The sequence below is a fragment of the Mytilus edulis genome, chromosome 9, assembly GCF_963676685.1.
Source record: "Mytilus edulis chromosome 9, xbMytEdul2.2, whole genome shotgun sequence".
Taxonomy (NCBI): Eukaryota; Metazoa; Mollusca; class Bivalvia; order Mytilida; family Mytilidae; genus Mytilus; species Mytilus edulis.
In genome coordinates this window covers 719,786-747,559 of record NC_092352.1, presented here as the reverse complement: position 1 = coordinate 747,559, position 27,774 = coordinate 719,786, and the positions used below count along the sequence as shown (strand labels likewise).

Here is a 27,774-nt window from a genome sequence, read left to right as displayed (position 1 = left end):
TCAAGATATGTGTCAACTCTCAAGACATGTGTCAACTCTCAATACATGTGTCAACTCTCAAGATACATGTCAAATCTCAAGATACATGTCAACTCTCAAAATATGTGTCAACTCTCAATATAAGTGTCAACACTCCAGATAAGTATCAACTCTCAAAATATGTATCAACTCTCAAGATAAGTGTCAATTCTCTAGATACATGTCAACTCTTAAGATACATGTCAATACTCTAGAAATATTTAAATCTCAAGATATATGACAACTCTCAAGATATGTGTCAACTATCAAGATATATGACAACTTTCAAGGTACATGACAACTCTCAAGATACATGTCAACTCTTAAAATAGATGTCTACTCTCAAGATATGTGTCATATTTTTAGATATGTGTCAACTCTCAAGATACATATCAACTCTGAAGATCTGTGTCAACTCTCAAAATATATGACAACTCTCAAGATATATGACAACTCTCAAGATAAGTGTCAACTCTTAAGACAGATGTCAATACTCCAGATATGTGTCAACTCTCCAGATATATGACAACTATCAAACTATGTGTCAACTCAAAATATGTATCAACTCTCAATATACATGTCAACTCTCAAAATATGTCCACTCTCAAGATACATGTCAAATCTCAAAATATGTGTCAACTCTCAAGATAAGTGTCAACACTCCAGATATGTATCAAATCTCAAGATACATGTCAACTCTCAAAATATGTATCAACTCTCAAGATATGTGTCAACACTCCAGATATATATCAACTCTCAAAATATGTATCAACTCTCAAGATATGTGTCAACTCTCTAGATACATGTCAACTCTTAAGATACATGTCTGTAATCCAGAAATGTGTCAACTCTTTAGATATATGACAACTCTCAAGATATGTTTCAACTCTCAAGATATATGACAACTCTCAAGGTACATGTCAATTCTTAAGATACATGTCAACTCTTAAGATAAATGTCAACTCTCAAGATATGTGTCAACTCTCAAGATATATGACAACTCTCAAGATACATGTCAACTCCTAAGATATATGACAACTCTCAAGATAAGTGTCATCACTCCTGACATGTGTCAACTCTCAACATATATGACAACTATCAAATTATGTGTCATCTCTCAAGATATGTGTCAACTCTCAAGATACTTGTCAACTCTCAAGATAAGTGTCAACTCTTAAGACAGATCTATACTCCAGATATGTATCAACTCTCAAGATATGTGTCAACTTTCAAGATAAGTGGCAACTCTCAAGATAAGTGGCAACTCTCAAGATATATGACAATTCTCAAGGTACATGTCAACTCTCAAGATACATGTTAACTCTTAAGATAGATGTCAACTCTTAAGATATATGACAACTCTCAAAATATGTATCAACTCTCAGGATAAGTGACATCACTCCTGACATGTGTCAACTTTCAAGATAAGTGGCAACTCTCAAGATAAGTGGCAACTCTCAAGATATATGACAATTCTCAAGGTACATGTCAACTCTCAAGATATGTGTCAACTCTCAAGATACTTGTCAACTCTCAAGATACATGTCAACTCTCAAGACAAGTGTCAATACTTCAGATATGTATCAACTCTCAAGACAAGTGTCAATACTTCAGATATGTATCAACTCTCAAGATACATGACAACTCTCAAGATATGTGTCAACTCTCAAGATAAGTGGCAACTCTCAAGATAAGTGTCAGCACTCCAGATACCTTCCTCCAACTTTTTTTTCTAACTTAGGAAATTTCCCTTAAAATACCACAGTCTCTAGACAGTTGGGTCAAATCTCCCATTTTTAGAAAAAATCTCCTGGCCAACAGTTGGCCAATCTTTAGGAACAGCAATATGTTACTAAGATTTGTTTCCTTTTGAAATCATTATTTAAGTATTGTTAAAGCCTTGAATACCTTACCTTTTCTGGATCTTTTTTGTCCTGTCTGACAGCCCAGATAGATACCAGAAGAAACAAGACTATAATGCTGATTACAGTGAACAATACAGCTGAGTTACTGATTTCAAACTTAGAGAACACTGAACCGAAGTCAATGGTGTTTGGTGGCACGTAGAACGTTGTGGCAAAGTTATTCCCTGGTGGATTACTACATAAACAGACAGTCTCATTTACTGTTGACTCTGGTGAAGGCTGAAATTACAGACAGAAAAAAATATATTATATTATATTCACAAATTGCATTTAGTTAAAACTTGAAATATAACCATGCAAGCATACTATATGAAATCCCAATATGAAGGATATTTCAGAAACCATAATTTTATGTCTTAATTTTCTTCTGTGGGAGTAAATATTTAATAGATGTTCAAAAGGAATAACCTATTCACCTTTTTTTTTAATCGATGTTTTGTAGATGAATTAAATTCCATTTTTTTCAGAGCTAGTATAAAATGGTTGATCTGTATCCTACTTACTTGAAATGAGGTGTTCTTTTATATTTGTCTTATCGCTACCTACCTGACAAGATGTTTTCTCCCATTGCTGTGCCACATGGTCCCACACACGACACCCTGTTATAAGTTATCTCTACCTACCTGACAAGATGTTTTCTCCCATTGTTGTGCCACATCGTCCCACACACGACACCCTGTTATAAGTTATCTCTACCTACCTGACAAGATGTTTTCTCCCATTGTTGTGCCACATCGTCCCACACACGACACCCTGTTATAAGTTATCTCTACCTACCTGACAAGATGTTTTCTCCCATTGTTGTGCCACATCGTCCCACACACGACACCCTGTTGTAGTAGCCAAGACAGAATATTCTATAACAGTAGTATTTTGCAACAGGGCTGACCTTCTCTTTCTGGATGTTGCAGTAGAATTATTGTCTAAAAATAGAACGAAAGGGGAAAACCTAAATCAAATGACTTATGTTGTTGTGTATTGAATCATTATTTTTAAAAATAAAAAATCAAGGAACAATATGAAACAACATGGTTTTTAATTTTGTATGTCAGATGCATGTTTTTACATCAGATGGGGCTTCAGTGGCCAAGTGGTATAAGTAGTCTAACTACTGTATCACTCGCCAGTCAGCACTGAGGCTGTGAGTTCGAATCATGCATGGGGCAGGTGCACTTAACTCCAATCTTAATTGATTAGGATTGTCAGTTTTCCTACAAAAGATCAGTAGTTTTCTCAGGGCACTCAAGCTTTCTCCACCAATAAATAATGACCACCATGAAATAGCACAATAGTGTAGAAATTGACATTTAACACCATACATGATCTACAATCTATGATATAAAACATAATATATCACTGTCTTATCAATTTGCATTTCATTGAAAGATTTTCAAAACCGTAACATTTTGTGAAGTTATATATATCAGTCCAAATATTGACCTTTTGTAAAGCCATATACCAGTCCAAACATTGACGTTTTGTAAAGCCATATACCAGTCCAAACATTGACCTTTTGTAAAGCCATATACCAGTCCAAATATTGACCTTTTGTAAAGCCATATACCAGTCCAAACATTGACGTTTTGTAAAGCCATATACCAGTCCAAACATTGACCTTTTGTAAAGCCATATACCAGTCCAAACATTGACCTTTTGTAAAGCCATATACCAGTCCAAATATTGACCTTTTGTAAAGCCATATACCAGTCCAAATATTGACCTTTTGTAAAGCCATATACCAGTCCAAACATTGACCTTTTGTAAAGCCATATACCAGTCCTTACCTAATGCTCAGGTTTACCATTAGCTTATAAAATCATCCATAAATTATCTGATACTGAACCTCCATCCATTAAGTGTACAAACCTGAGGTTATAAATATCCCGATATAAACTAGAGCTGCCTCATTGTATACTCCTCCACTAATTAACACACTAAATGATTCAGTAGACGCCCAATGTCCAGAGTCTACCGTCTTCTTTAAATCATACACCGTCTCAGAGGGATGTACATCTTTCTGTACATAAACAATATGTTGGAGAGAACTATCTGCTTTATCTATACCCACTATGATACTGTCCTCGGGGTTCCTCCAATACATCTTATACATGATCTCCTGACTAAAATCTCCATCGGAGGGGATGGCTATCTGGACTGTCAGACCATTAGATGACCCCACAGAATTTTGGAACTTGAGTATAGAAGGTACGACCATGTTTTCACCATTGCTTATTGACACAGAGACGGTCTTAGAGGAAATAAATTTAGACTCTGTTTTATCCCAGGAAAATGGATTGTTCTCAAATACTGTTATCTGTAATAGATAGTATCTAAAGTTAGAATAGATAATTTGATAGGGGGGCTCTAGATCTGGTTATTGAAATGGAGGATCAGATTGGTTTACTGTACGACTGGATATAGACTTCAAACTATAACAAGACACAATTCAAAAGTAAATTACTGACAATATAAGTGACATCCTGCTGGTGTTTGTAAGTTTTTCTTCTAAAAATATTTGCTTTCCAAGATAAAAAAAAAAAATAAAAAAAATGGGAGACAACTATGATAAGTATTCAAAATTCTTAATGATTAATCCACTGATGAAAACCTAAGTAAAGCACAACTAACTTAAAGGAATAACTCTATGAATACCTATGATGTTTAAAGCTTTCGTTGTATTCATCTTTTTTCTACTTTTCATGAACATAAAGGTTAGTTCTATATTTTTTTAAGAAACAAATCTATTCACATGCATTCAATGCTATTCTACAACTCCATATTATCACAATGTATAATTTTCATAAACACCTGATAGAGTATTAGATTATTTGTATCCACATATCCAAAAATGTAAGTGACAAGGGACAAAACTCTGGTATGAACATCCTCAAATGAGTCGCTCACAATGTACAAAGTTCTACAAATATCAAACTATTGGGAAAAATCAAGCATGTAAGAGGAGTTGTATCAACTTTTAAATAGTAATAAATATTCTTATTAGTGCAAAAGGTCATAACTCTTTGATGCCCTACATATATTTGCGCATCATGGTAGAAATTCATATGTACAAAAGTTTGAGGAACGTCTAACTAAGCATGTAGGAGGAGTTGCCTCCCTTATGTACTTATTGAATATAAATCTTCTCCTTGAACATCTTCATTTTAGGATTTTATTTATACAAAGTTTTATGTATTAAGCATTAATTTGGACAAATATACAGACTGATTTGCATATTGCCAACATTTGTTTGAGAGGTACATAAAAAGAAAATAACTTGACAATTGTGTATTTGCCCAAACCTGAACTTTCTGTTCCTCAGCAATATCAATACTAGATGTAGTGAATTGTAAGTCGACTGAGTCCTGAGAAATGCCATCCTTCAATATATCTGGAATAGTCTTGTTATCCATACTGGTACTAATACCCTCTTTCTTCACATAGACTGGTAACTGTTTCCTGTGATTCAACATTTCTAATATAGTCCCCAGGGAAGTCAACGATTGGAATATTCCTGGGGTCTCATTTTGTACCTACAAAATAACATTTCTAATATAGTCCTTGGTGATGTTAAGGATTGAAATATTACTGGGGTCTCATTTTGTACCTACGAATTAATATTTTCATTTGTTGAAACGTATGTTATTATACATCCTATCTAATATTTGAGTTTGAGCCTTTCTGATAAAAGTGAATCCAGAAAAGTGGTTTGAATATACCAAATCTATAAAGCATTATATGTTGACTGCTGTACCCCAATTTTTGAGATTTTTACATATTATGTCTGTTTGATTTGTTTACACACTGTTTACAAAATAATGGAATTTAATGCAACTGTCATATAAGTTAGAGGTTTAGCTAGCCATAAAACCTGATTTAATCCACCATTTTCTACATAAGAAAATGCCTGTCCAAGTCACCAATATGACAGTTGTTATCTATATTGGTTTGATGTGTTTGAACTTTTGATTTTGCCATATGATTACAGAAATTTGTATTTGTATTATTTTACTTTTTTGTCATGGAAACCAATAATCTTAAAACTTACATCTTGACTTTTGTCCTCTAATTTAAGTTGTTTTTTCAGAGCTATTTGTGTTGCTATGTAGGCTCTCTCCATCGTTGTCATGTCAACCATATCTGTGCCATTTGTTTCATTCTTAGCAAACTGTTGTTTGAAGGACAGATCCTGTTGTAGACTATATATATCTATTGACGATGGCACGTCTGCTGACAAGTCTGGTAAGATTCCATTTAAAGCATTACTTAATACTCTTATTATTCCTGAAACATAGGAGCTTTATATACTTTTAAAAAATCAATCAACTTGTAAAGACCTTTCTAGACAGAGATTCTGAATCTTTCATCAAAAGCTAAAATAGTTTACAGTGAATAATAAACTAATTTAATAACATTTCCTTTAGTTAACTAAAAGCAACTGTTATATTAGACATGTTTTATGTGGGCATAAATAAAATACATTTGATTGTAATTATTACATTTCTTACAAAGCTATATATGGGGAGGGGGTAGGATCTTTTTTTGGGACGTCAGGATCGTGTTTTTAAGCTTGGGATTTCGGGATTGACCCTTTTGGGATCTGGGATTTCTTTTTTTCGAATTTCAAGACGTCAGGATTTCCGTTTTTTAAGCCTGGGATTTCGGGATCAGAACCCCTCTGACATCCCCCACCCCCTTTATATATTTGGTTTGATGTTAACTGAAATTAACCCAAAAGGCTCTTTAACAATGTATACAAGAATATAGATGCTAAACATATGATGTTTCTCATGCTTCTTGTTTAATGTCTGAAAACTTTCTAGATTTTTTACAACAGTTTACAATCCCAAAAATGTTAAAACAAATGGTTTGTATTTAGGGTGTAAAACCACATACCTTCAGATGTTGAAATATAATCTTCATGCATGGGATAAGCATCAGTGGAACTTATATTGTAACAAACCTACATACCTTCAGATGTTGAGATATAATCTTCAGACTTTGGATAAGCATCAGTGGAATTTATATTGTAACAAACCACATACCTTCAGATGTTGAGATATAATCTTCATACTTTGGATAAGCGTCAGTCGAACTTAAGTTGATGAATTTATCAATTAACCTTCTATTTCCCTCAAAGGCCTTGGACTGAAACAAAGCAAACAGATTTTTGAGAAAAAAAAACATTCATGAAAGAAAAAAGGTAAGTCTAAGCATATGATATATTTTGTTTACTTATTGGTGTGGTGTAAACAAATATTGATATAAATCATTTACAGTTCCTCTTTTGTTATCTATTTTATAAGTGTGTAATAGAGCACACCTTTGTTGAGTGATTTCCTTAATTGTACTTACTGCAAAGATCTGAATGACCATCATTTTTTTAATAACACCAGAAATAGAGTGAACCTACGATAATTGTTTTGAAGGATTTACTATTTCGGTAGTATTTGACAAATGTCGGTTTACGTGGTAAAAGAGTGCAACTATAGTGACTCGAGGGATTTAACAGTGTAAGACATTTTCTACTTACGGCTGATGAGTTGATGACATAATCCTTGTTTTCTATGACTGTTCGCAGACTGGTTAGTATTTGTCAAATGTTGGTTTACATGGGTAATAGAGTGCACCTATTGTGACTTAAAGGATTTAACAGTGTAAGACATTTTCTACTTACAGCCGATGAGTTGATGACATAATCCTTGTTTTCTATGACTGTTCGCACACTGGTTACTATTTGTCGTATGTTGGTTTACATGGGTAATAGAGTGCACCTATAGTGACTTGAAGGATTTAACAGTGTAAGACATTTTCTACTTACGGCCAAAGAGTTGATGACATAATCCTTGTTTTCTATGACTGGTCCAGACTGGTTACTATTTGTCAAATGTTGGTTTACATGGGTAATGGAGTGCACCTATAGTGACTTGAAGGATCTAACAGTGTAAGACATTTTCTACTTACAGCCGATGAGTTGATGACATAATCCTTGTTTTCTATGACTGTTCGCAGACTGGTTACTATTTGTCGTATGTTGGTTTACATGGGTAATAGAGTGCACCTATAGTGACTTGAATGATTTAACAGTGTAAGACATTTTCTACTTACGGCCAAAGTGTTGATGACATAATCCTTGTTTTCTATGACTGGTCCAGACTGGTTACTATTTGTCAAATGTTGGTTTACATGGGTAATGGAGTGCACCTATAGTGACTTGAAGGATCTAACAGTGTAAGACATTTTCTACTTACGGCCAAAGAGTTGATGACATAATCCTTGTTTTCTATGACTGGTCCAGACTGGTTACTATTTGTCAAATGTTGGTTTACATGGGTAATAGAGTGCACCTATTGTGACTTGAAGGATTTAACAGTGTAAGACATTTTCTACTTACAGCCGATGAGTTGATGACATAATCCTTGTTTTCTATGACTGGTCCCAGACTGGTTAGTATTTGTCAAATGTTGGTTTACATGGGTAATAGAGTGCACATATAGTGACTTGAAGGATTTAACAATGTAAGACATTTTCTACTTACGGCCAAAGAGTTGATGACATAATCCTTGTTTTCTATGACTGGTCCAGACTGGTTACTATTTGTCAAATGTTGGTTTACATGGGTAATGGAGTGCACATATAGTGACTTAAAGGATTTAATAGTGTAAGACATTTTCTACTTACAGCCGATGAGTTGAAAACATAATCCTTGTTTTCTATGACTGGTCCCAGACTGGTAACTATTTGTCGTATGTTGGTTTACATGGGTAATAGAGTGCACCTATAGTGACGGAATTAACAGTGTAAGACATTTTCTACTTACGACCAATGAGTTGAAAACATAATCCTTGTTTTCTATGACTGGTCCCAGGCTGGTTACTATTTGTCGTATGTTGGTTTACATGGGTAATAGAGTGCACCTAAAGTGACTTGAAGGATTTAACAATGTAAGACATTTTCTACTTACAGCCTATGAGTTGATGACATAATCCTTGTTTTCTATAACTGTTCCCAGACTGGTTACTATTTGTCGTATGTTGGTTTACATGGGTAATAGAGTGCACCTATAGTGACTTGAATGATTTAACAGTGTAAGACATTTTCTACTTACGGCCGATGAGTTGATGACATAATCCTTGTTTTCTATGACTGTTCCCAGACTGGTTACTATTTGTCGTATGTTGGTTATAGAATTAGCCTCCATTTCAGTTGATACTTTATCAAGTGTATAAGAGAAATTATACAAGGCCTGTAAAATATTTGTATGTATTGTGAATTCAATAATTTATAGCCAGTTTTATATTTCTTACATTTTAAAAAATAAAAAATGTCGTAAACTTTCAGAAAAAAAACAATTATTGACAGAATGGAGGACTGTAATTCATTTTGACAATGCTCAATGAAATGCTTTTCATCTAGCCATGTTTCAATCAAGTATGTTACTTTATAATGTCCTTTCAATGTTGAGCCAAATAAGAGCTTTTTAGTATGATTTGTTTTACCCACATGTTGTATAACATCAGTGGAGTCTTCTTGTGGTGGATTCTGATAGATTTCCCACAATTCATCAAAATTGTACTGTCTTGTGGTACCGTCAGACTGTTCCTGGTATCCAAGATTGACCCAGTCACTGGGGTAAACATCTACAGCTGTGACTGGGACGTGCTGTAAACATAGAATATTACAACCTTTAGGCTAAAATAGATTGAATTTGACAAAATCACTGTTATCTAACAGTGGGGAAACAGGGGAAATTTTATCAACCTATCAAATATCAAATGTGGTAAACTGTTTCACTAATTGTGTTGTATGCATGGACATTATATTATTTGTTAACATCAACCTTTATATATATAATATAGATTGAATTTCAGGAATTTTAGAAATTGTAATGCAGTTGTAAATTGTTAACAGTATCTGAAGATGGCTTCAGCCACTTCAGTTTCATTGCCAACTAATTTTTCTGTAGTGACACAAACCAAATGAGTAACAGTGGCTTCTGCCACTTCAGTATTCATTGCCTCTAGTTTATAACTGCCTTTTATGTAGTGACACTAACCAAATTAGTAACAGTGGCTCCCGCCACTTCAGTATTCCTTGCCACCAGTTTATAACTACCTTTTCTGTGGAGATACTAACCAAATTAGTAACAGTGGCCCCTGCCACCTCAGTATTCTTTGCCACCCATAGCTACCTTTTCTGTAAAGATACTAACCGAATTAGTAACAGTGGCCCCTGCCACCTCAGTATTCATTGCCACCCATAGCTACCTTTTCTGTATAGATACTAACCAAATTAGTAACAGTGGCCCCTGCCACCTCAGTATTCATTGCCACCAGTTTATAACTTCCTGTTTGGTAATAATATTCTATATCCGTATTTGAGTCTTTGATGTAAGCTGAAATATCCTCGATGTTACCTGCATCTGCAACAGGAGGTCTTAGCTGAAATAGTAAGAAGTTATTTAGATTAATCTGAGTCATTATTCTATAATTGTAGAAACCCAGGGACTTTCTATACTATAGAAAGTCCCTGGGTTTGTCGACTTAAGTAAAAACCTATGTTGACAGGTCCACCTTTATATTTCTACTCTTAATCAGCATTTTAATAATAAATAATGTCATAACAAGAGAATGTCAGAGTTGAGGCAAACCTGATTTTGGAACATATAATGCTTATTTAATTATGCAGCTTAAATTTTTTAAACTATTTAGAAATTTATCTCTTTAAATTTCATTTTTCACCTTGTAGCTCTACTTACATTATAAATCTGTAAAGTACATGTAGCATAATCTTTAAATATATCGTAAATCTGTATTTCTAACGTAACTGTGTAAAGGTCAACTTCTAAACCAGGTTTTATCTTTATATGGCTGACTGCTTCATCTAGAAATATCAAATCATAGATCTCATGAGCTTAAAACACAAAACATATCACAAAAATAGGAAAACAATGAAAATACCAGTGAAGTTTGGAGTAAAAACAACATTAAAAAGAAAGACAGAGCATGTAAATGTAAGAAGATACAAATTACAAAACACAACACATAACACAGAAATAATCAAACTTCAGTGTCTTTGGAGTCACTAGATTGATATTGGGAGTCATCTTGTATGATCTTAAGAGTTATCTCTCGAGCTCTTTGCAGTGATCTCAGGTGATAAACAAAGTCGTCTCAGGTAATCTTAGCTTGGGAATGAACTTTGATGCTCTTTGGATGATCTATATTACTAAACCCCTAACAGGAGGGATTGTGCCTGATATTCATATAATGAAGACATAATCTTTCAATCAGTTTAATTGAGGTCTGGAGCTGGCATGTCAGTTAACTGCTAGTAGTCTGTTGTTATTTATGTATTGTCAGTTTGTTTATTATCTTTTGTTACATCTTCTGACACCAGACTCAGACTTCTCTTGGACTGAATTTTAATGTGCGTAATGTTGTGTGTTTACTTTTCTAAATTGGCTAGAGGTATAGGGGGAGGGTTGAGATCTCATAAACATGTTTAACCCTCCCTCATTTTTGCGCCTGTCCAAAGTCAGGAGCCTCCGGCCTTTGTTAGTCTTGTATGATTTTTAATTTTAGTTTCTTGTGTATAATTCGGAGTTAAGTATGACGTCCATTATCACTGAACTAGTATTAATATTTTTTAAGAGGCCAGCTGAAAGACGCCTACGAATGCGGGAGTTTCTCGCTACACTGAAGACCCATTGGTGGCCTTCAGCTGTTGTCTGCTCTATGGTCGGGTTGTTGTCGCTTTGACACATTCCCCATTTCCTTTCTCATTGTTAATGTGGTCTTTGGAGGGATTTTAGGCACTCTTGGAAGTGTTCTGGTTGATCTTGGGAGTCACCTCTGTGGGCTCCAGTAAATGAACTGGGGTTCTCTGTGTTTGCTACTTACACCCATAATACAGTAAAGATAAGTCCTCAGAGTTGACCTGATCTATTCCTACTTACACCCATAATACAGTAAAAATGAGTCCTCAGAGTTGACCTGATCTATACCTACTTACACCCATAATACAGTAAAGATAAGTCCTCAGAGTTGACCTGATCTATTGATACTTACACCCATAATACAGTAAAGATAAGTCCTCAGAGTTGACCTGATCTATTGATACTTACACCCATAATACAGTAAAGATAAGTCCTCAGAGTTGACCTGATCTATTGATACTTACACCCATAATACAGTAAAGATAAGTCCTCAGAGTTGACCTGATCTATTGATACTTACACCCATAATACAGTAAAGATAAGTCCTCAGAGTTGACCTGATCTATTGATACTTACACCCATAATACAGTAAAGATGAGTCCTCAGAGTTGACATGATCTATTGATACTTACACCCATAATACAGTAAAGATGAGTCCTCAGAGTTGACCTGATCTATTCTTACTTACACCCATAATACAGTAAAGATGAGTCCTCAGAGTTGACCTGATCTATACTTACTTACAGCCGTAATACAGTAAAGATAAGTCCTCAGAGTTGACCTGATCTATTCTTACTTACACCCATAATACAGTAAAGATGAGTCCTCAGAGTTGACCTGATCTATTCTTACTTACACCCATAATACAGTAAAGATGAGTCCTCAGAGTTGACCTGATCTATTCTTACTTACAGCCATAATACAGTAAAGATAAGTCCTCAGAGTTGACCTGATCTATTCTTACTTACACCCATAATACAGTAAAGATGAGTCCTCAGAGTTGACCTGATCTATTCCTACTTACACCCATAATACAGTAAAGATAAGTCCTCAGAGTTGACCTGATCTATTCTTACTTACATCCATAATACAGTAAAGATGAGTCCTCAGAGTTGACCTGATCTATACCTACTTACACCCATAATACAGTAAAGATGAGTCCTTAGAGTTGACCTGATCTATTCTTACTTACACCCATAATACAGTAAAGATGAGTCCTCAGAGTTGACCTGATCTATACCTACTTACACCCATAATACAGTAAAGATGAGTCCTCAGAGTTGACCTGATCTATTCTTACTTACAGCCATAATACAGTAAAGATGAGTCCTCAGAGTTGACCTGATCTATACCTACTTACACCCATAATACAGTAAAGATGAGTCCTCAGAGTTGACCTGATCTATTCTTACTTACACCCATAATACAGTAAAGATAAGTCCTCAGAGTTGACCTGATCTATACCTACTTACACCCATAATACAGTAAAGATGAGTCTTCAGAGTTGACCTGATCTATTCTTACTTACACCCATAATACAGTAAAGATGAGTCCTCAGAGTTGACCTGATCTATTGATACTTACACCCATAATACAGTAAAGATAAGTCCTCAGAGTTGACCTCATCTATACTTACTTACACCCATAATACAGTAAAGATGAGTCCTCAGAGTTGACCTGATCTATACTTACTTACACCCATAATACAGTAAAGATGAGTCCTCAGAGTTGACCTGATCTATACTTACTTACAGCCATAATACAGTAAAGATGAATCCTCAGAGTTGACCTGATCTATTGATACTTACACCCATAATACAGTAAAGATAAGTCCTCAGAGTTGACCTGATCTATTCTTACTTACACCCATAATACAGTAAAGATGAGTCCTCAGAGTTGACCTGATCTATACTTACTTACAGCCATAATACAGTAAAGATGAGTCCTCAGAGTTGACCTGATCTATACCTACTTACACCCATAATACAGTAAAGATGAATCCTCAGAGTTGACCTGATCTATTCCTACTTACACCCATAATACAGTAAAGATGAGTCCTCAGAGTTGACCTGATCTATTGATACTTACACCCATAATACAGTAAAGATGAATCCTCAGAGTTGACCTGATCTATTCCTACTTACACCCATAATACAGTAAAGATGAGTCCTCAGAGTTGACCTGATCTATTCTTACTTACACCCATAATACAGTAAAGATGAGTCCTCAGAGTTAACCTGATCTATTCTTACTTACACCCATAATACAGTAAAGATGAGTCCTCAGAGTTGACCTGATCTATTCTTACTTACAGCCATAATACAGTAAAGATGAGTCTTCAGAGTTAACCTGATCTATTCTTACTTACAGCCATAATACAGTAAAGATAAGCCCTCAGAGTTGACCTGATCTATTCTTACTTGCACCCATAATACAGTAAATATGAGTCCTCAGAGTTGACCTGATCTATTCTTACTTACACCCATAATACAGTAAAGATGAGTCCTCAGAGTTGACCTGATCTATTCTTACTTACAGCCATAATACAGTAAAGATAAGCCCTCAGAGTTGACCTGATCTATTCTTACTTACACCCATAATACAGTAAAGATGAGTCCTCAGAGTTGACCTGATCTATACCTACTTACACCCATAATACAGTAAAGATGAGTCCTCAGAGTTGACCTGATCTATTCTTACTTACACCCATAATACAGTAAAGATGAGTCCTCAGAGTTGACCTGATCTATTCTTACTTACAGCCATAATACAGTAAAGATGAGTCCTCAGAGTTGACCTGATCTATTCCTACTTACAGCCATAATACAGTAAAGATGAGTCCTCAGAGTTGACCTGATCTATTCTTACTTACACCCATAATACAGTAAAGATAAGTCCTCAGAGTTGACCTGATCTATACTTACTTACACCCATAATACAGTAAAGATGAGTCCTCAGAGTTGACCTGATCTATTCTTACTTACACCCATAAAACAGTAAAGATGAGTCCTCAGAGTTGACCTGATCTATACTTACTTACACCCATAATACAGTAAAGATGAGTCCTCAGAGTTGACCTGATCTATTCTTACTTACACCCATAAAACAGTAAAGATAAGTCCTCAGAGTTGACCTGATCTATTCTTACTTACAGCCATAATACAGTAAAGATAAGTCCTCAGAGTTGACCTGATCTATTCTTACTTACACCCATAATACAGTAAAGATAAGTCCTCAGAGTTGACCTGATCTATTCCTACTTACACCCATAATACAGTAAAGATGAGTCTTCAGAGTTGACCTGATCTATTCTTACTTACACCCATAATACAGTAAAGATAAGTCCTCAGAGTTGACCTGATCTATACTTACTTACACCCATAATACAGTAAAGATGAGTCCTTAGAGTTGACCTGATCTATTCCTACTTTAAACCGATAATACAGTAAAGATAAGTCCTCAGAGTTGACCTGATCTATTCTTACTTACACCCATAATACAGTAAAGATGAGTCCTCAGAGTTGACCTGATCTATTCTTACTTACACCCATAATACAGTAAAGATGAGTCCTCAGAGTTGACCTGATCTATTCTTACTTACAGCCATAATACAGTAAAGATGAGTCCTCAGAGTTGACCTGATCTATTCCTATACTTACATCCATAATACAGTAAAGATAAGTCCTCAGAGTTGACCTCATCTATACTTACTTACACCCATAATACAGTAAAGATGAGTCCTCAGAGTTGACCTGATCTATACCTACTTTCACCCATAATACAGTAAAGATGAGTCCTCAGAGTTGACCTGATCTATACCTACTTACACCCATAATACAGTAAAGATGAGCCCTCAGAGTTGACCTGATCTATTCTTACTTACACCCATAATACAGTAAAGATGAGTCCTCAGAGTTAACCTGATCTATTCTTACTTACACCCATAATACAGTAAAGATGAGTCCTCAGAGTTGACCTGATCTATACCTACTTACACCCATAATACAGTAAAGATGAGTCCTTAGAGTTGACCTGATCTATACCTACTTACACCCATAATACAGTAAAGATGAGTCCTCAGAGTTGACCTGATCTATTCCTACTTACACCCATAATACAGTAAAGATGAGTCCTCAGAGTTGACCTGATCTATTCTTACTTACACCCATAATACAGTAAAGATAAGTCCTCAGAGTTGACCTGATCTATTCTTACTTACACCCATAATACAGTAAAGATGAGTCCTCAGAGTTGACCTGATCTATTGATACTTACACCCATAATACAGTAAAGATAAGCCCTCAGAGTTGACCTGATCTATTCTTACTTACACCCATAATACAGTAAAGATAAGCCCTCAGAGTTGACCTGATCTATTCTTACTTACACCCATAATACAGTAAAGATGAGTCCTCAGAGTTGACCTGATCTATTTTTACTTACACCCATAATACAGTAAAGATAAGTCCTCAGAGTTGACCTGATCTATTCCTACTTACACCCATAATACAGTAAAGATGAGTCCTCAGAGTTGACCTGATCTATTCCTACTTACACCCATAATACAGTAAAGATGAGTCCTCAGAGTTGACCTGATCTATTGATACTTACACCCATAATACAGTAAAGATAAGTCCTTAGAGTTGACCTGATCTATTCTTACTTACACCCATTATACAGTAAAGATGAGTCCTCAGAGTTAACCTGATCTATTCTTACTTACACCCATAATACAGTAAAGATGAGTCCTCAGAGTTGACCTGATCTATTCCTACTTACACCCATAATACAGTAAAGATAAGTCCTTAGAGTTGACCTGATCTATTCTTACTTACACCCATAATACAGTAAAGATGAGTCCTCAGAGTTGACCTGATCTATTGATACTTACACCCATAATACAGTAAAGATAAGTCCTCAGAGTTGACCTGATCTATTCTTACTTACACCCATAATACAGTAAAGATGAGTCCTCAGAGTTGACCTGATCTATTCCTACTTACACCCATAATACAGTAAAGATAAGTCCTCAGAGTTGACCTGATCTATTCTTACTTACAGCCATAATACAGTAAAGATGAGTCCTCAGAGTTGACCTGATCTATTCTTACTTACACCCATAATACAGTAAAGATAAGTCCTTAGAGTTGACCTGATCTATTCTTACTTACACCCATAATACAGTAAAGATAAGTCCTCAGAGTTGACCTGATCTATTCCTATACTTACACCCATAATACAGTAAAGATAAGTCCTCAGAGTTGACCTGATCTATTCTTACTTACACCCATAATACAGTAAAGATAGGTCCTTAGAGTTGACCTGATCTATTGATACTTACACCCATAATACAGTAAAGATAAGTCCTTAGAGTTGACCTGATCTATTCTTACTTACACCCATAATACAGTAAAGATGAGTCTTCAGAGTTGACCTGATCTATTCTTACTTACACCCATAATACAGTAAAGATAAGTCCTCAGAGTTGACCTGATCTATTGATACTTACACCCATAATACAGTAAAGATGAGTCCTCAGAGTTGACCTGATCTATTCTTACTTACACCCATAATACAGTAAAGATAAGCCCTCAGAGTTGACCTGATCTATTCTTACTTACACCCATAATACAGTAAAGATGAGTCCTCAGAGTTGACCTGATCTATTCTTACTTACAGCCATAATACAGTAAAGATAAGTCCTCAGAGTTGACCTGATCTATACCTACTTACACCCATAATACAGTAAAGATAAGTCCTCAGAGTTGACCTGATCTATTCCTACTTACACCCATAATACAGTAAAGATGAGTCCTCAGAGTTGACCTGATCTATTCCTACTTACACCCATAATACAGTAAAGATGAGTCCTCAGAGTTGACCTGATCTATTCCTACTTACACCCATAATACAGTAAAGATGAGTCCTCAGAGTTGACCTGATCTATTCTTACTTACACCCATAATACAGTAAAGATAAGTCCTTAGAGTTGACCTGATCTATACTTACTTACACCCATAATACAGTAAAGATGAGTCCTCAGAGTTGACCTGATCTATACTTACTTACAGCCGTAATACAGTAAAGATGAGTCCTCAGAGTTGACCTGATCTATTCTTACTTACACCCATAATACAGTAAAGATAAGCCCTCAGAGTTGACCTGATCTATTCTTACTTACACCCATAATACAGTAAAGATGAGTCCTCAGAGTTGACCTGATCTATTCTTACTTACACCCATAATACAGTAAAGATAAGTCCTCAGAGTTGACCTGATCTATTGATACTTACACCCATAATACAGTAAAGATGAGTCTTCAGAGTTGACCTGATCTATTCTTACTTACACCCATAATACAGTAAAGATAAGTCCTCAGAGTTGACCTGATCTATTCCTACTTACACCCATAATACAGTAAAGATGAGTCTTCAGAGTTGACCTGATCTATTCTTACTTACACCCATAATACAGTAAAGATGAGTCCTCAGAGTTGACCTGATCTATTCTTACTTACAACCATAATACAGTAAAGATGAGTCCTCAGAGTTGACCTGATCTATACTTACTTACAGCCATAATACAGTAAAGATGAGTCTTCAGAGTTGACCTGATCTATTCTTACTTACACCCATAATACAGTAAAGATGAGTCCTCAGAGTTGACCTGATCTATTCTTACTTACACCCATAATACAGTAAAGATAAGTCCTCAGAGTTGACCTGATCTATTCCTACTTACACCCATAATACAGTAAAGATGAGTCTTCAGAGTTGACCTGATCTATTCTTACTTACACCCATAATACAGTAAAGATGAGTCCTCAGAGTTGACCTGATCTATTCCTACTTACACCCATAATACAGTAAAGATGAGTCCTCAGAGTTGACCTGATCTATACTTACTTACAGCCATAATACAGTAAAGATGAGTCTTCAGAGTTGACCTGATCTATTCTTACTTACACCCATAATACAGTAAAGATGAGTCCTCAGAGTTGACCTGATCTATTCCTACTTACACCCATAATACAGTAAAGATGAGTCCTCAGAGTTGACCTGATCTATTCTTACTTACACCCATAATACAGTAAAGATAAGTCCTCAGAGTTGACCTGATCTATTCCTACTTACACCCATAATACAGTAAAGATGAGTCTTCAGAGTTGACCTGATCTATTCTTACTTACACCCATAATACAGTAAAGATGAGTCCTCAGAGTTGACCTGATCTATTCCTACTTACACCCATAATACAGTAAAGATGAGTCCTCAGAGTTGACCTGATCTATTCTTACTTACACCCATAATACAGTAAAGATGAGTCCTCAGAGTTGACCTCACCTATTCCTATACTTACACCCATAATACAGTAAAGATGAGTCCTTAGAGTTGACCTGATCTATTCCTACTTACACCCATAATACAGTAAAGATGAGTCCTCAGAGTTGACCTGATCTATTCTTACTTACAACCATAATACAGTAAAGATGAGTCCTCAGAGTTGACCTGATCTATTCCTACTTACACCCATAATACAGTAAAGATGAGTCCTCAGAGTTGACCTGATCTATTCTTACTTACAACCATAATACAGTAAAGATGAGTCCTCAGAGTTGACCTGATCTATTCTTACTTACACCCATAATACAGTAAAGATAAGTCCTCAGAGTTGACCTGATCTATTCCTACTTACACCCATAATACAGTAAAGATGAGTCCTTAGAGTTGACCTGATCTATTCTTACTTACACCCATAATACAGTAAAGATAAGTCCTCACAGTTGACCTGATCTATTCTTACTTACAGCCATAATACAGTAAAGATAAGTCCTCAGAGTTGACCTGATCTATTCCTACTTACACCCATAATACAGTAAAGATAAGTCCTCAGAGTTGACCTGATCTATTGATACTTACACCCATAATACAGTAAAGATGAGTCCTCAGAGTTGACCTGATCTATTCCTACTTACACCCATAATACAGTAAAGATGAGTCCTCAGAGTTGACCTGATCTATTCTTACTTACACCCATAATACAGTAAAGATAAGTCCTCAGAGTTGACCTGATCTATTCCTACTTACACCCATAATACAGTAAAGATAAGTCCTCAGAGTTGACCTGATCTATTCCTACTTACACCCATAATACAGTAAAGATGAGTCCTCAGAGTTCACCTGATCTATTCTTACTTACACCCATAATACAGTAAAGATGAGTCCTCAGAGTTGACCTGATCTATTCCTATACTTACATCCATAATACAGTAAAGATGAGTCCTCAGAGTTGACCTGATCTATTGATACTTACACCCATAATACAGTAAAGATGAGTCCTTAGAGTTGACCTGATCTATTCCTACTTACACCCATAATACAGTAAAGATAAGTCCTCAGAGTTGACCTGATCTATTCTTACTTACACCCATAATACAGTAAAGATAAGTCCTCAGAGTTGACCTGATCTATTCTTACTTACACCCATAATACAGTAAAGATGAGTCCTCAGAGTTGACCTGATCTATTCGATAGTTAAGGTGTTCTTTCCAATCTATCCTTTTATCTCTTCTGTCTCTAAATCCTTCATCTTTCCAACCACTAGCTGTCACTTGCCATTGATCAGCTGAAAAACAAGGTATGCTCTGTTAATCAAAGTGCTGGATAGCACCTCTGGAAAGTTTGCAACTGTAGCTGTGTATTATTCCAAAAAGGTTATAGACGTGTATTATTTCAAAAATGTATTTCATCACAGCTTGGATGTTTTAAACTAATCCATTGTCTTGTCAGTAATTATCAAAAATCACTTTTTTCATGTTTGTCATAAAAAGTTTTGATATTTTCTATTGCAACCTAAAACTGTAGATCTAAAATATTGAAATATACAGAAAGCTCTGATAATTTCTTTTTAAGTACCCATGCCATGTCAACATCAAGGGCCTGTGAATTAGTATTTTTCTATTGGTTTAGATCCTTAATTTTTGTTTTTAGTAAATTAACACGTAAGTTTTTTTTGTTTGAATTGCTCCACATGTTTCCTATCGGGGCCTTTTATAGCTTTCTGCATGTATATGGTACATATATTTCTCATTATTGACGAACATATGGTGACCTATAGTTATTAATACATTTTCGTCCTTTGAACTCTTTTGGATAGCATTGGTTCTTTGCAAAAAATACCACATCCTTTTTTATAAATAAGACAGTTACAGTAACTTAAATCAATACAAATGTAATGAAAGTGAATTTATATTAAAGGCTTTTATCTAAAATAGGGAACGTGTCCATGGACACAAATGATGCCCCCGCTAGCATTAATGTTATAAAGGGTCACAACTCAAGAACTGTAAATGTGCATGACGCTACCAAAATGTGTACTTGATCTGAGTTATGGGGTAATAAGCATTGTGTATACATTCTAATTACACAGTATTGCGCAATATATTTGTTAGATCTTGACATTTGTTTTGTGTCAGAAACCTATATATTATGTCAAAAATTTGATCGCAATCCAAATTCAGAGCTATATCAAGCTTGAATGTTGTGTCCATACTTGCCCCAACTGTTTAGGGTTTCGACCTTTGTGGTCGTATAAAGATGTGCCCACCGTAGCATCTGGTTCAATTTGAAACGAGGCACAACCCTACAGTAAAAATTACTCCACCAAAATTCAAGATTGATCTTTGTTTTATTGTTAAAAGTATTAACAATGTATAAATTTCATAACATTTGGTTGAGCGAACTTAAGTTAGATAACTGAAACGAAAATAGTCAGCAATTTTTTACATATGTAAAGGGGCATAACTCTAAAATGGTATAACTATCGCCACCAAAATTCAAACTTGACTTGTGAATTGTGGTTATAAGCATTGCGTATAAGTTTCATACAATTTGGTTAAGGCAAACTAAAGTAAGAGAACAGAAACGAATTTTGGGATGTACGGAGGTACATGTACGTACAAGTAAGGGAAGGACATACATACTTACAGCAGAACAAGGATAAAACTCAATACGGTGGGAGCATAACAACAGCAGTATGACCACAGGAATAAAAAGTTTATATACACTAGATTCATAGAGGTGCTTATAACCTGTAACACATTTAGTTGCTGTTGTGAAATTAAGCATTGTCTTATGAGTTAAGAACATTTGAGAATTTTTGTTTTATTAAGCCATTCATTTGATATATTACGGTAATCATTGCCTCTGTGTTTGGGTGACAAAGCAATTGAAATCTATTAAAATAGGGCATGGTATGCCTTAAAACTTTTCCAGATGCACAGGCCGCTGTTTGTCTGTAATCTATCTAAATTTTGAGGTGAAAATGTAGCCATTTTAGCCAAAGGGTACACATCATGAACCTTATAATCATTTCTATAGAACTTGTCTTAATACCCTGAGCTATAATATTCGAAGAAGTGGATGCTGACTCGGTTGCTTTTAATACGGATGCTATATGATACGAATTTACAATAACACACCAGAAGTGGTATGATGTAAATTATTGGAAGAAGACTGAAGAACTGACGTTGGGTCAATGTTTTTGTGCTGTCAGTTTGATCCACTTAAGCATGCTGAATGAGTAAAGTTCCTTATATCCACATTGGAATGTGAAACAATTAGTATTTAAATAACGGAATTAAGTTTTCAAATGATTTTTGGCATCAAAATCTTCCGATCGATGTTTAGACAAAAACAATGCATTTTTTTTTTTTTTTTTTTTTTTTTTATTAAAGCCGGTCATTTTTACCTTTACTCGTCCTTGGCGTGAGACGTTAGACATATAATATAATTATCGAGTATTTTATATTCTTTCACCTGTGTTTTGTTTAAACAAACCATTATCACTTTTCAATTATCCGACGGCTTGGTCAAAATGTCAACTTGTTCTCGCATTTTAATCAGTCATTCCCGATTCTTTCGATACACTTGGGATTTTACCACGTTTACGTACGTACATATAGTAAACAGGTAAAAGTAGAGCGGGGAAATGTTCATTCATGAAATATTCATGAATGAATGAAAACGCAATCTCGCGTAGATTTCTTGTGATTTTCTCTACAGCGCATGGCAGATCCGCGAAGTAGTGTTTGTAATACTCATTTTTAAAATGAAGTTAAATTCATCTGAATCGTCGGTGAATATTCATTTCTTTTTATTCAAGCTGTAATCTTTTCAGTCAAAACAGTAGTTACTCAAAATTTTAAAAGAATCTTCCAAGAATCAGAACTCAAACACTAGTACTACACTATCTCGGAGCAGAATATATTGCGATAATCTGTCAACCGGAAGTTTGAGGCCGACGCAAAAGGAAAGTAGCAATAGCAAGCTAGAGCAAACTTTCCAAAAACAAATGTCCAAATTTCACTGACCAAAATATTCAGAAAGACAAACAGACAAATAATAGAAAATAACACATAGAAAACTGAAAAATAAGCAACACGGACCCCAACAAAAACTGGGTTTAATCTCAGGTAAATTGTACCTATCCCTAATTGTTTAACTTCATCAGATCATAGGATACTCTTAATTAGGCCATAAATTAGTATAAACACTGAAAATTAATAGAAATGCAGTCCATAAATCAATACATTGTACTGAATTAGTCCAAAAATTATAACCCTCAACAAGTCTGATAATCTGTCATTAAAAATATAATTTAAGTTTACGTATTAACAAACAAAAATGTGTTCAAATAACCCTCCATAAGAAATATACACTGGAGTAATAACTCACTAGACAAATGAAAAACAAGACTAAAGTACTCACCAAAATTATAACTATGTTCCTTTCAATGTCACAAGATCCTCCATAAGGGAGATCATCTATAGTGACAACCAACATTAAAGTACTCACTAAAATGAGAACTACATTCCACATGACAAGACCCTCCATAAGGAAGATAATCTATAGTGACAACCAACATTAAAGTACTCACCAAAATGAGAACTACATTCCACACGACAAGACCCTCCATAAGGAAGATAATCTATAGTGACAACCAACATTAAAGTACTCACCAAAATGAGAACTACATTCCACACGACAAGACCCTCCATAAGGAAGATAATCTATAGTGACAACCAACATTAAAGTACTCACCAAAATGAGAACTACATTCCACACGACAAGACCCTCCATAAGGAAGATAATCTATAGTGACAACCAACATTAAAGTACTCACCAAAATGAGAACTACATTCCACACGACAAGACCCTCCATAAAGGAGATAATCGGTGGTTACAATCCACATTAAATCACTCAACAAAATGAGTACTACGTTCCAGTACACAACAAGACCCTCCATAAGGGAGATAATCGGTGGTTACAATCCACATTAAATCACTCAACAAAATGAGTACTACGTTCCACATGACAAGACCCTCCATAAGGGAGATAATCTGTAGTTACAATCCACATTAAATCACTCACCAAAATGAGTACTACGTTCCACACGACAAGACCCTCCATAAGGGAGATAATGTTTTAAGTACTCACCAAAATGAGTACTACGTTCCACACGACAAGACCCTCCATAAAGGAGATAATCTGTAGTGACAACCAACATAAAAATACTCACCGAAATGAGTACTACGTTCCACACGACAAGACCCTCCGTAAGGGAGATAATCAGTAGTTACAATCCACATTAAATCACTCACCAAAATGAGTACTACGTTCCACACGACAAGACCCTCCATAAGGGAGATAATCGGTGGTTACAATCCACATTAAATCACTCACCAAAATGAGTACTATGTTCCACACGACAAGACCCTCCATAAGGGAGATAATCGGTGGTTACAATCCACATACTCTTACTCAATCTTCCACCCGGCAAGGTAATAGTAGCCTCTATAATATAACCTTGGTTCTGTGCCAGTCCTGCTTTCATCACAAACCGTCTGTTATTAGTATCTATTAAATAAAATAAATAATCAGTTATTCAAATGGTTGGGTCTTGCATAGCTTGTCTATAGATATAGGAAGATGTGGTGTGAGTGCCAATGAGACAACTCTCCATAAAAATAACAATTTAAAAAGGTAAACCATTATAGGTTAAAGTAAGGCCTTCAACACGGAGCCTTGGCTCACACCGAACAACAAGCTATAAAGGGCCCCAAAATTACTAGTGTAAAACCATTCAAACGGGAAAACCAACTCTAGAACGTTTTTTAAACAATGGTTTATAATAAACATTCAAATATATGGAAATACATAAATAAGAAGAAAATTCAAACAACTGTATAATGAGAAGGAAAATATTGATGAAAACAGTTGGAAAATTCTTTGTTTATAAGTTATTGTTAATGTGATGCCAACTTTGTGTGAGAACATTTTACCTTAGCCTGACTGTATCATGAAACTGTCTTGGTTACTATTCAACAACATTGTGAATACAGGAGACAACAACATTGTGAGTACAGGAGACTCAAAATTTGTTTATCTTTGCTGTGATTTTTGCTTGTTATCATTTGTTTCTAGGTATTATTTGAAAGTTTGAATACATAAAAAAAGTTTAATTCATAATACAACAAATATGTCATGATACAGCTTAGATGAAATCAGTTAAAAAATAACTTTTGTTGAAATAAAACCCCTGATTTTTAGTCATAAAATCATGTTTATATACTGAGCCAAGAAAGTTTATCAACACTTTTTTTTTTTTAATTTTTGTTCTTTCTGGAATTTTTTTTTTATTTATATCATTGATATAATCCTTAGTTTTACCTGTAATTTAAAACAGTCGTACTTTTTTCCTGGTGAATGATTTCGCCCTATTTCAGCTTTGCACGTGTAATTGATGTTTTACCTTCTGTACCTGTACTTTTAAAACGATATTAAAAATGTTCTTTTCACTAGCGTTCAGAAACACACCATTGGTAAGAATAACACATACAACTTAAAAAAAAATGCATGGGGCGTCAACCAGGCCTACCCGAAAATGACCGTCAGACAGCTCTTTGAATGGTTGATGCCTGAATGAGCGTTGCTGACATCGTGGCTCGATTTAATGTGCATAAGGCAACAGTTTAGAGACTAACAAACAGATATCGACAAATTGCAACTGCACAAGATAGGCCGATATCTCGTAGATCAAAAAAAAATATTGCCAAGGGACAAGGGAGGAGCGCTACCTTCGCTTTACGTCAACACGTGACAAGTGTTTTTTCCCAGCCACAAAAGTAGTTCACTGACTAAGGGCAGCTACTGGTGTGCCTACCAATCCTTCATTGGTACACATAGGGCATGGTTGAGAAATTGATTTTAAATAACACTATACTCATTTCAGCATTTTGACCCTCCCGAGCTCCATACAAAGAATATCCTCATGAATGTGAGTGATAAACATTCATGTTGCTTCTGACATGTCCTAATTCCATTTTGTTATCATTAAAATTATATGTTGCTATGATTTTGTAATAAAATAAAATTTCTCATTTTTGTTGCTAAACTTTTTTGGCTCAGTATAGATCCTATAATACTAATCCTTTTACTTGTTTACATATATTGGTCTATAACAGTTTTGAAGATAATCATCCAGTTATGTCAAAATTACAAATGTATTCAATTACAAAAATAATTTTAATCTGACCATGACCTTTTTCATATTTGTTGCAATGCTAATCAATTTTGCTGTTTCTGCCTTTATGTGAAATTATTCAAGTTATTTTTAATTTATAAGTAAACTTTGAACATTTGGCTGCGTAAAAATAAAATAAAAATTTATTAAATAGAAATTTCAAATGTAATTAAATACATAAATAGAAAAGAAAAAATTTTGAACTTTTAATTATTGTAAAGCAAAAAAAACAACATTAGCAAATACGTTTAAATCTATTTTAAACTATGATTATAATCAGATATCATATTTTGACATAACTCAGTCATTTAAATGTTTACTGGTTACCTAGATCAGGTATAAACCTGTCTTAATTAACTTCCTGGTACAGAGACATTTATGGGAACAGACACAGAAAAGAAAGTAAAATTAAATACAAACAGATAAAGTGATATCTACTTACAGCAGATTCCAACGAGTATGAAGCTATAGGTAGATTCTTTGGTTAGCTTCCTTGCTAGCTCAACCATGAAATAATTATTAGACCTTATAAGGTAAGGTACAACAATCATTTGGGTGGAGTTAATAGTTAAGCAGAGAACCAATCAGAACTAGTGACATAATTAAATAGTGTAAAACTAGTTTTACAAGTCAGTTTAAAAATAAGTTTTCAATCTAAATTTAAAATGTAGTAGTAATTATAAGCTAATTCACACGCATGTTCTAGGTGTGTTTGATTTGTCAATTTTATTTCAAAAAAAATTACTCAGTTCATTTATAAATACAGTTATGTGTATGTATAAGGTTAATGACCTCTTCTGTAGCCTTTGAATTACGAATGTTTCAAACTGCAATAATATAAAAACAGCAAAGATAATGAATAATAGAGATGGGCCATTTTGTACATTTACAATAAGGAAACTTCGATCAAGCAATATTATTTGTAGTTTTATTGCATTTAAAAGTTAAACGGGATTTTGTGGCAAATAAACCAAGATTTTTGTAGAAAATCCACAGATATTTTTGTTATAAAATTTTAAGCATAGATTACTCAGACACTTGATTTTCTATGATGTGCTAGCGTTTATTGTTTACAAAAAGTCCTAGACAACCGTTAATGTAAATTAAAAAAAATCGTCCGAAGTCACGAAATTCGAGCGCACCCTAGAAGGTGTACTTGAATTGGTCCATATATATATATTTGTTTAAACCAATATCTAAATTTATAAACTTGTTTTAATGAAATCATTGCTAGCACTGCTTGCAAAAAATCCTCCATATATCAAGTACTAAATTGTCAACTATGAAAGTGCAAAGGAAATGCTGTGGATTTTCTATAAAAATTCCATTTGTTTAGCATTGAATCAACACAAGGGTACATCATCCTTGAACAAAACATAAACCGTAACTCCGCTTCTAATTTATTGTAATACATAGAATTTTTTAATTCAATGAAAAACTATAAGAAATGAAATTTAATTTGCAAAGTTGTTTAGGGAAACCTGTTTGTATGAAACATACATATTATACACAGGCCATTGATATGAGTGTTT

At 34.8% G+C, this 27,774-nt stretch overlaps 1 protein-coding gene across 2 annotated transcripts in view; it reads right to left on the bottom strand.

Annotated features, from left to right (window-relative positions):
- LOC139487452 (polycystin-1-like protein 2) overlaps positions 1-27,774 on the bottom strand; it is a 90,225-nt gene that overhangs the window by 13,397 nt on the left and 49,054 nt on the right. For both annotated transcript variants that reach the window (XM_071272242.1, XM_071272243.1), the window contains 12 exons: positions 24,403-24,576; positions 20,140-20,283; positions 10,699-10,823; positions 10,229-10,381; positions 9,444-9,602; positions 9,049-9,186; positions 6,986-7,088; positions 5,989-6,224; positions 5,243-5,473; positions 3,810-4,257; positions 2,721-2,866; positions 1,932-2,162 (listed from right to left, as the gene is read on the bottom strand). In XM_071272242.1, coding sequence (XP_071128343.1) covers positions 1,932-2,162; positions 2,721-2,866; positions 3,810-4,257; positions 5,243-5,473; positions 5,989-6,224; positions 6,986-7,088; positions 9,049-9,186; positions 9,444-9,602; positions 10,229-10,381; positions 10,699-10,823; positions 20,140-20,283; positions 24,403-24,576 — 2,288 coding nt within the window. The remainder of the gene's footprint in view (positions 1-1,931; positions 2,163-2,720; positions 2,867-3,809; positions 4,258-5,242; positions 5,474-5,988; positions 6,225-6,985; positions 7,089-9,048; positions 9,187-9,443; positions 9,603-10,228; positions 10,382-10,698; positions 10,824-20,139; positions 20,284-24,402; positions 24,577-27,774) is intronic.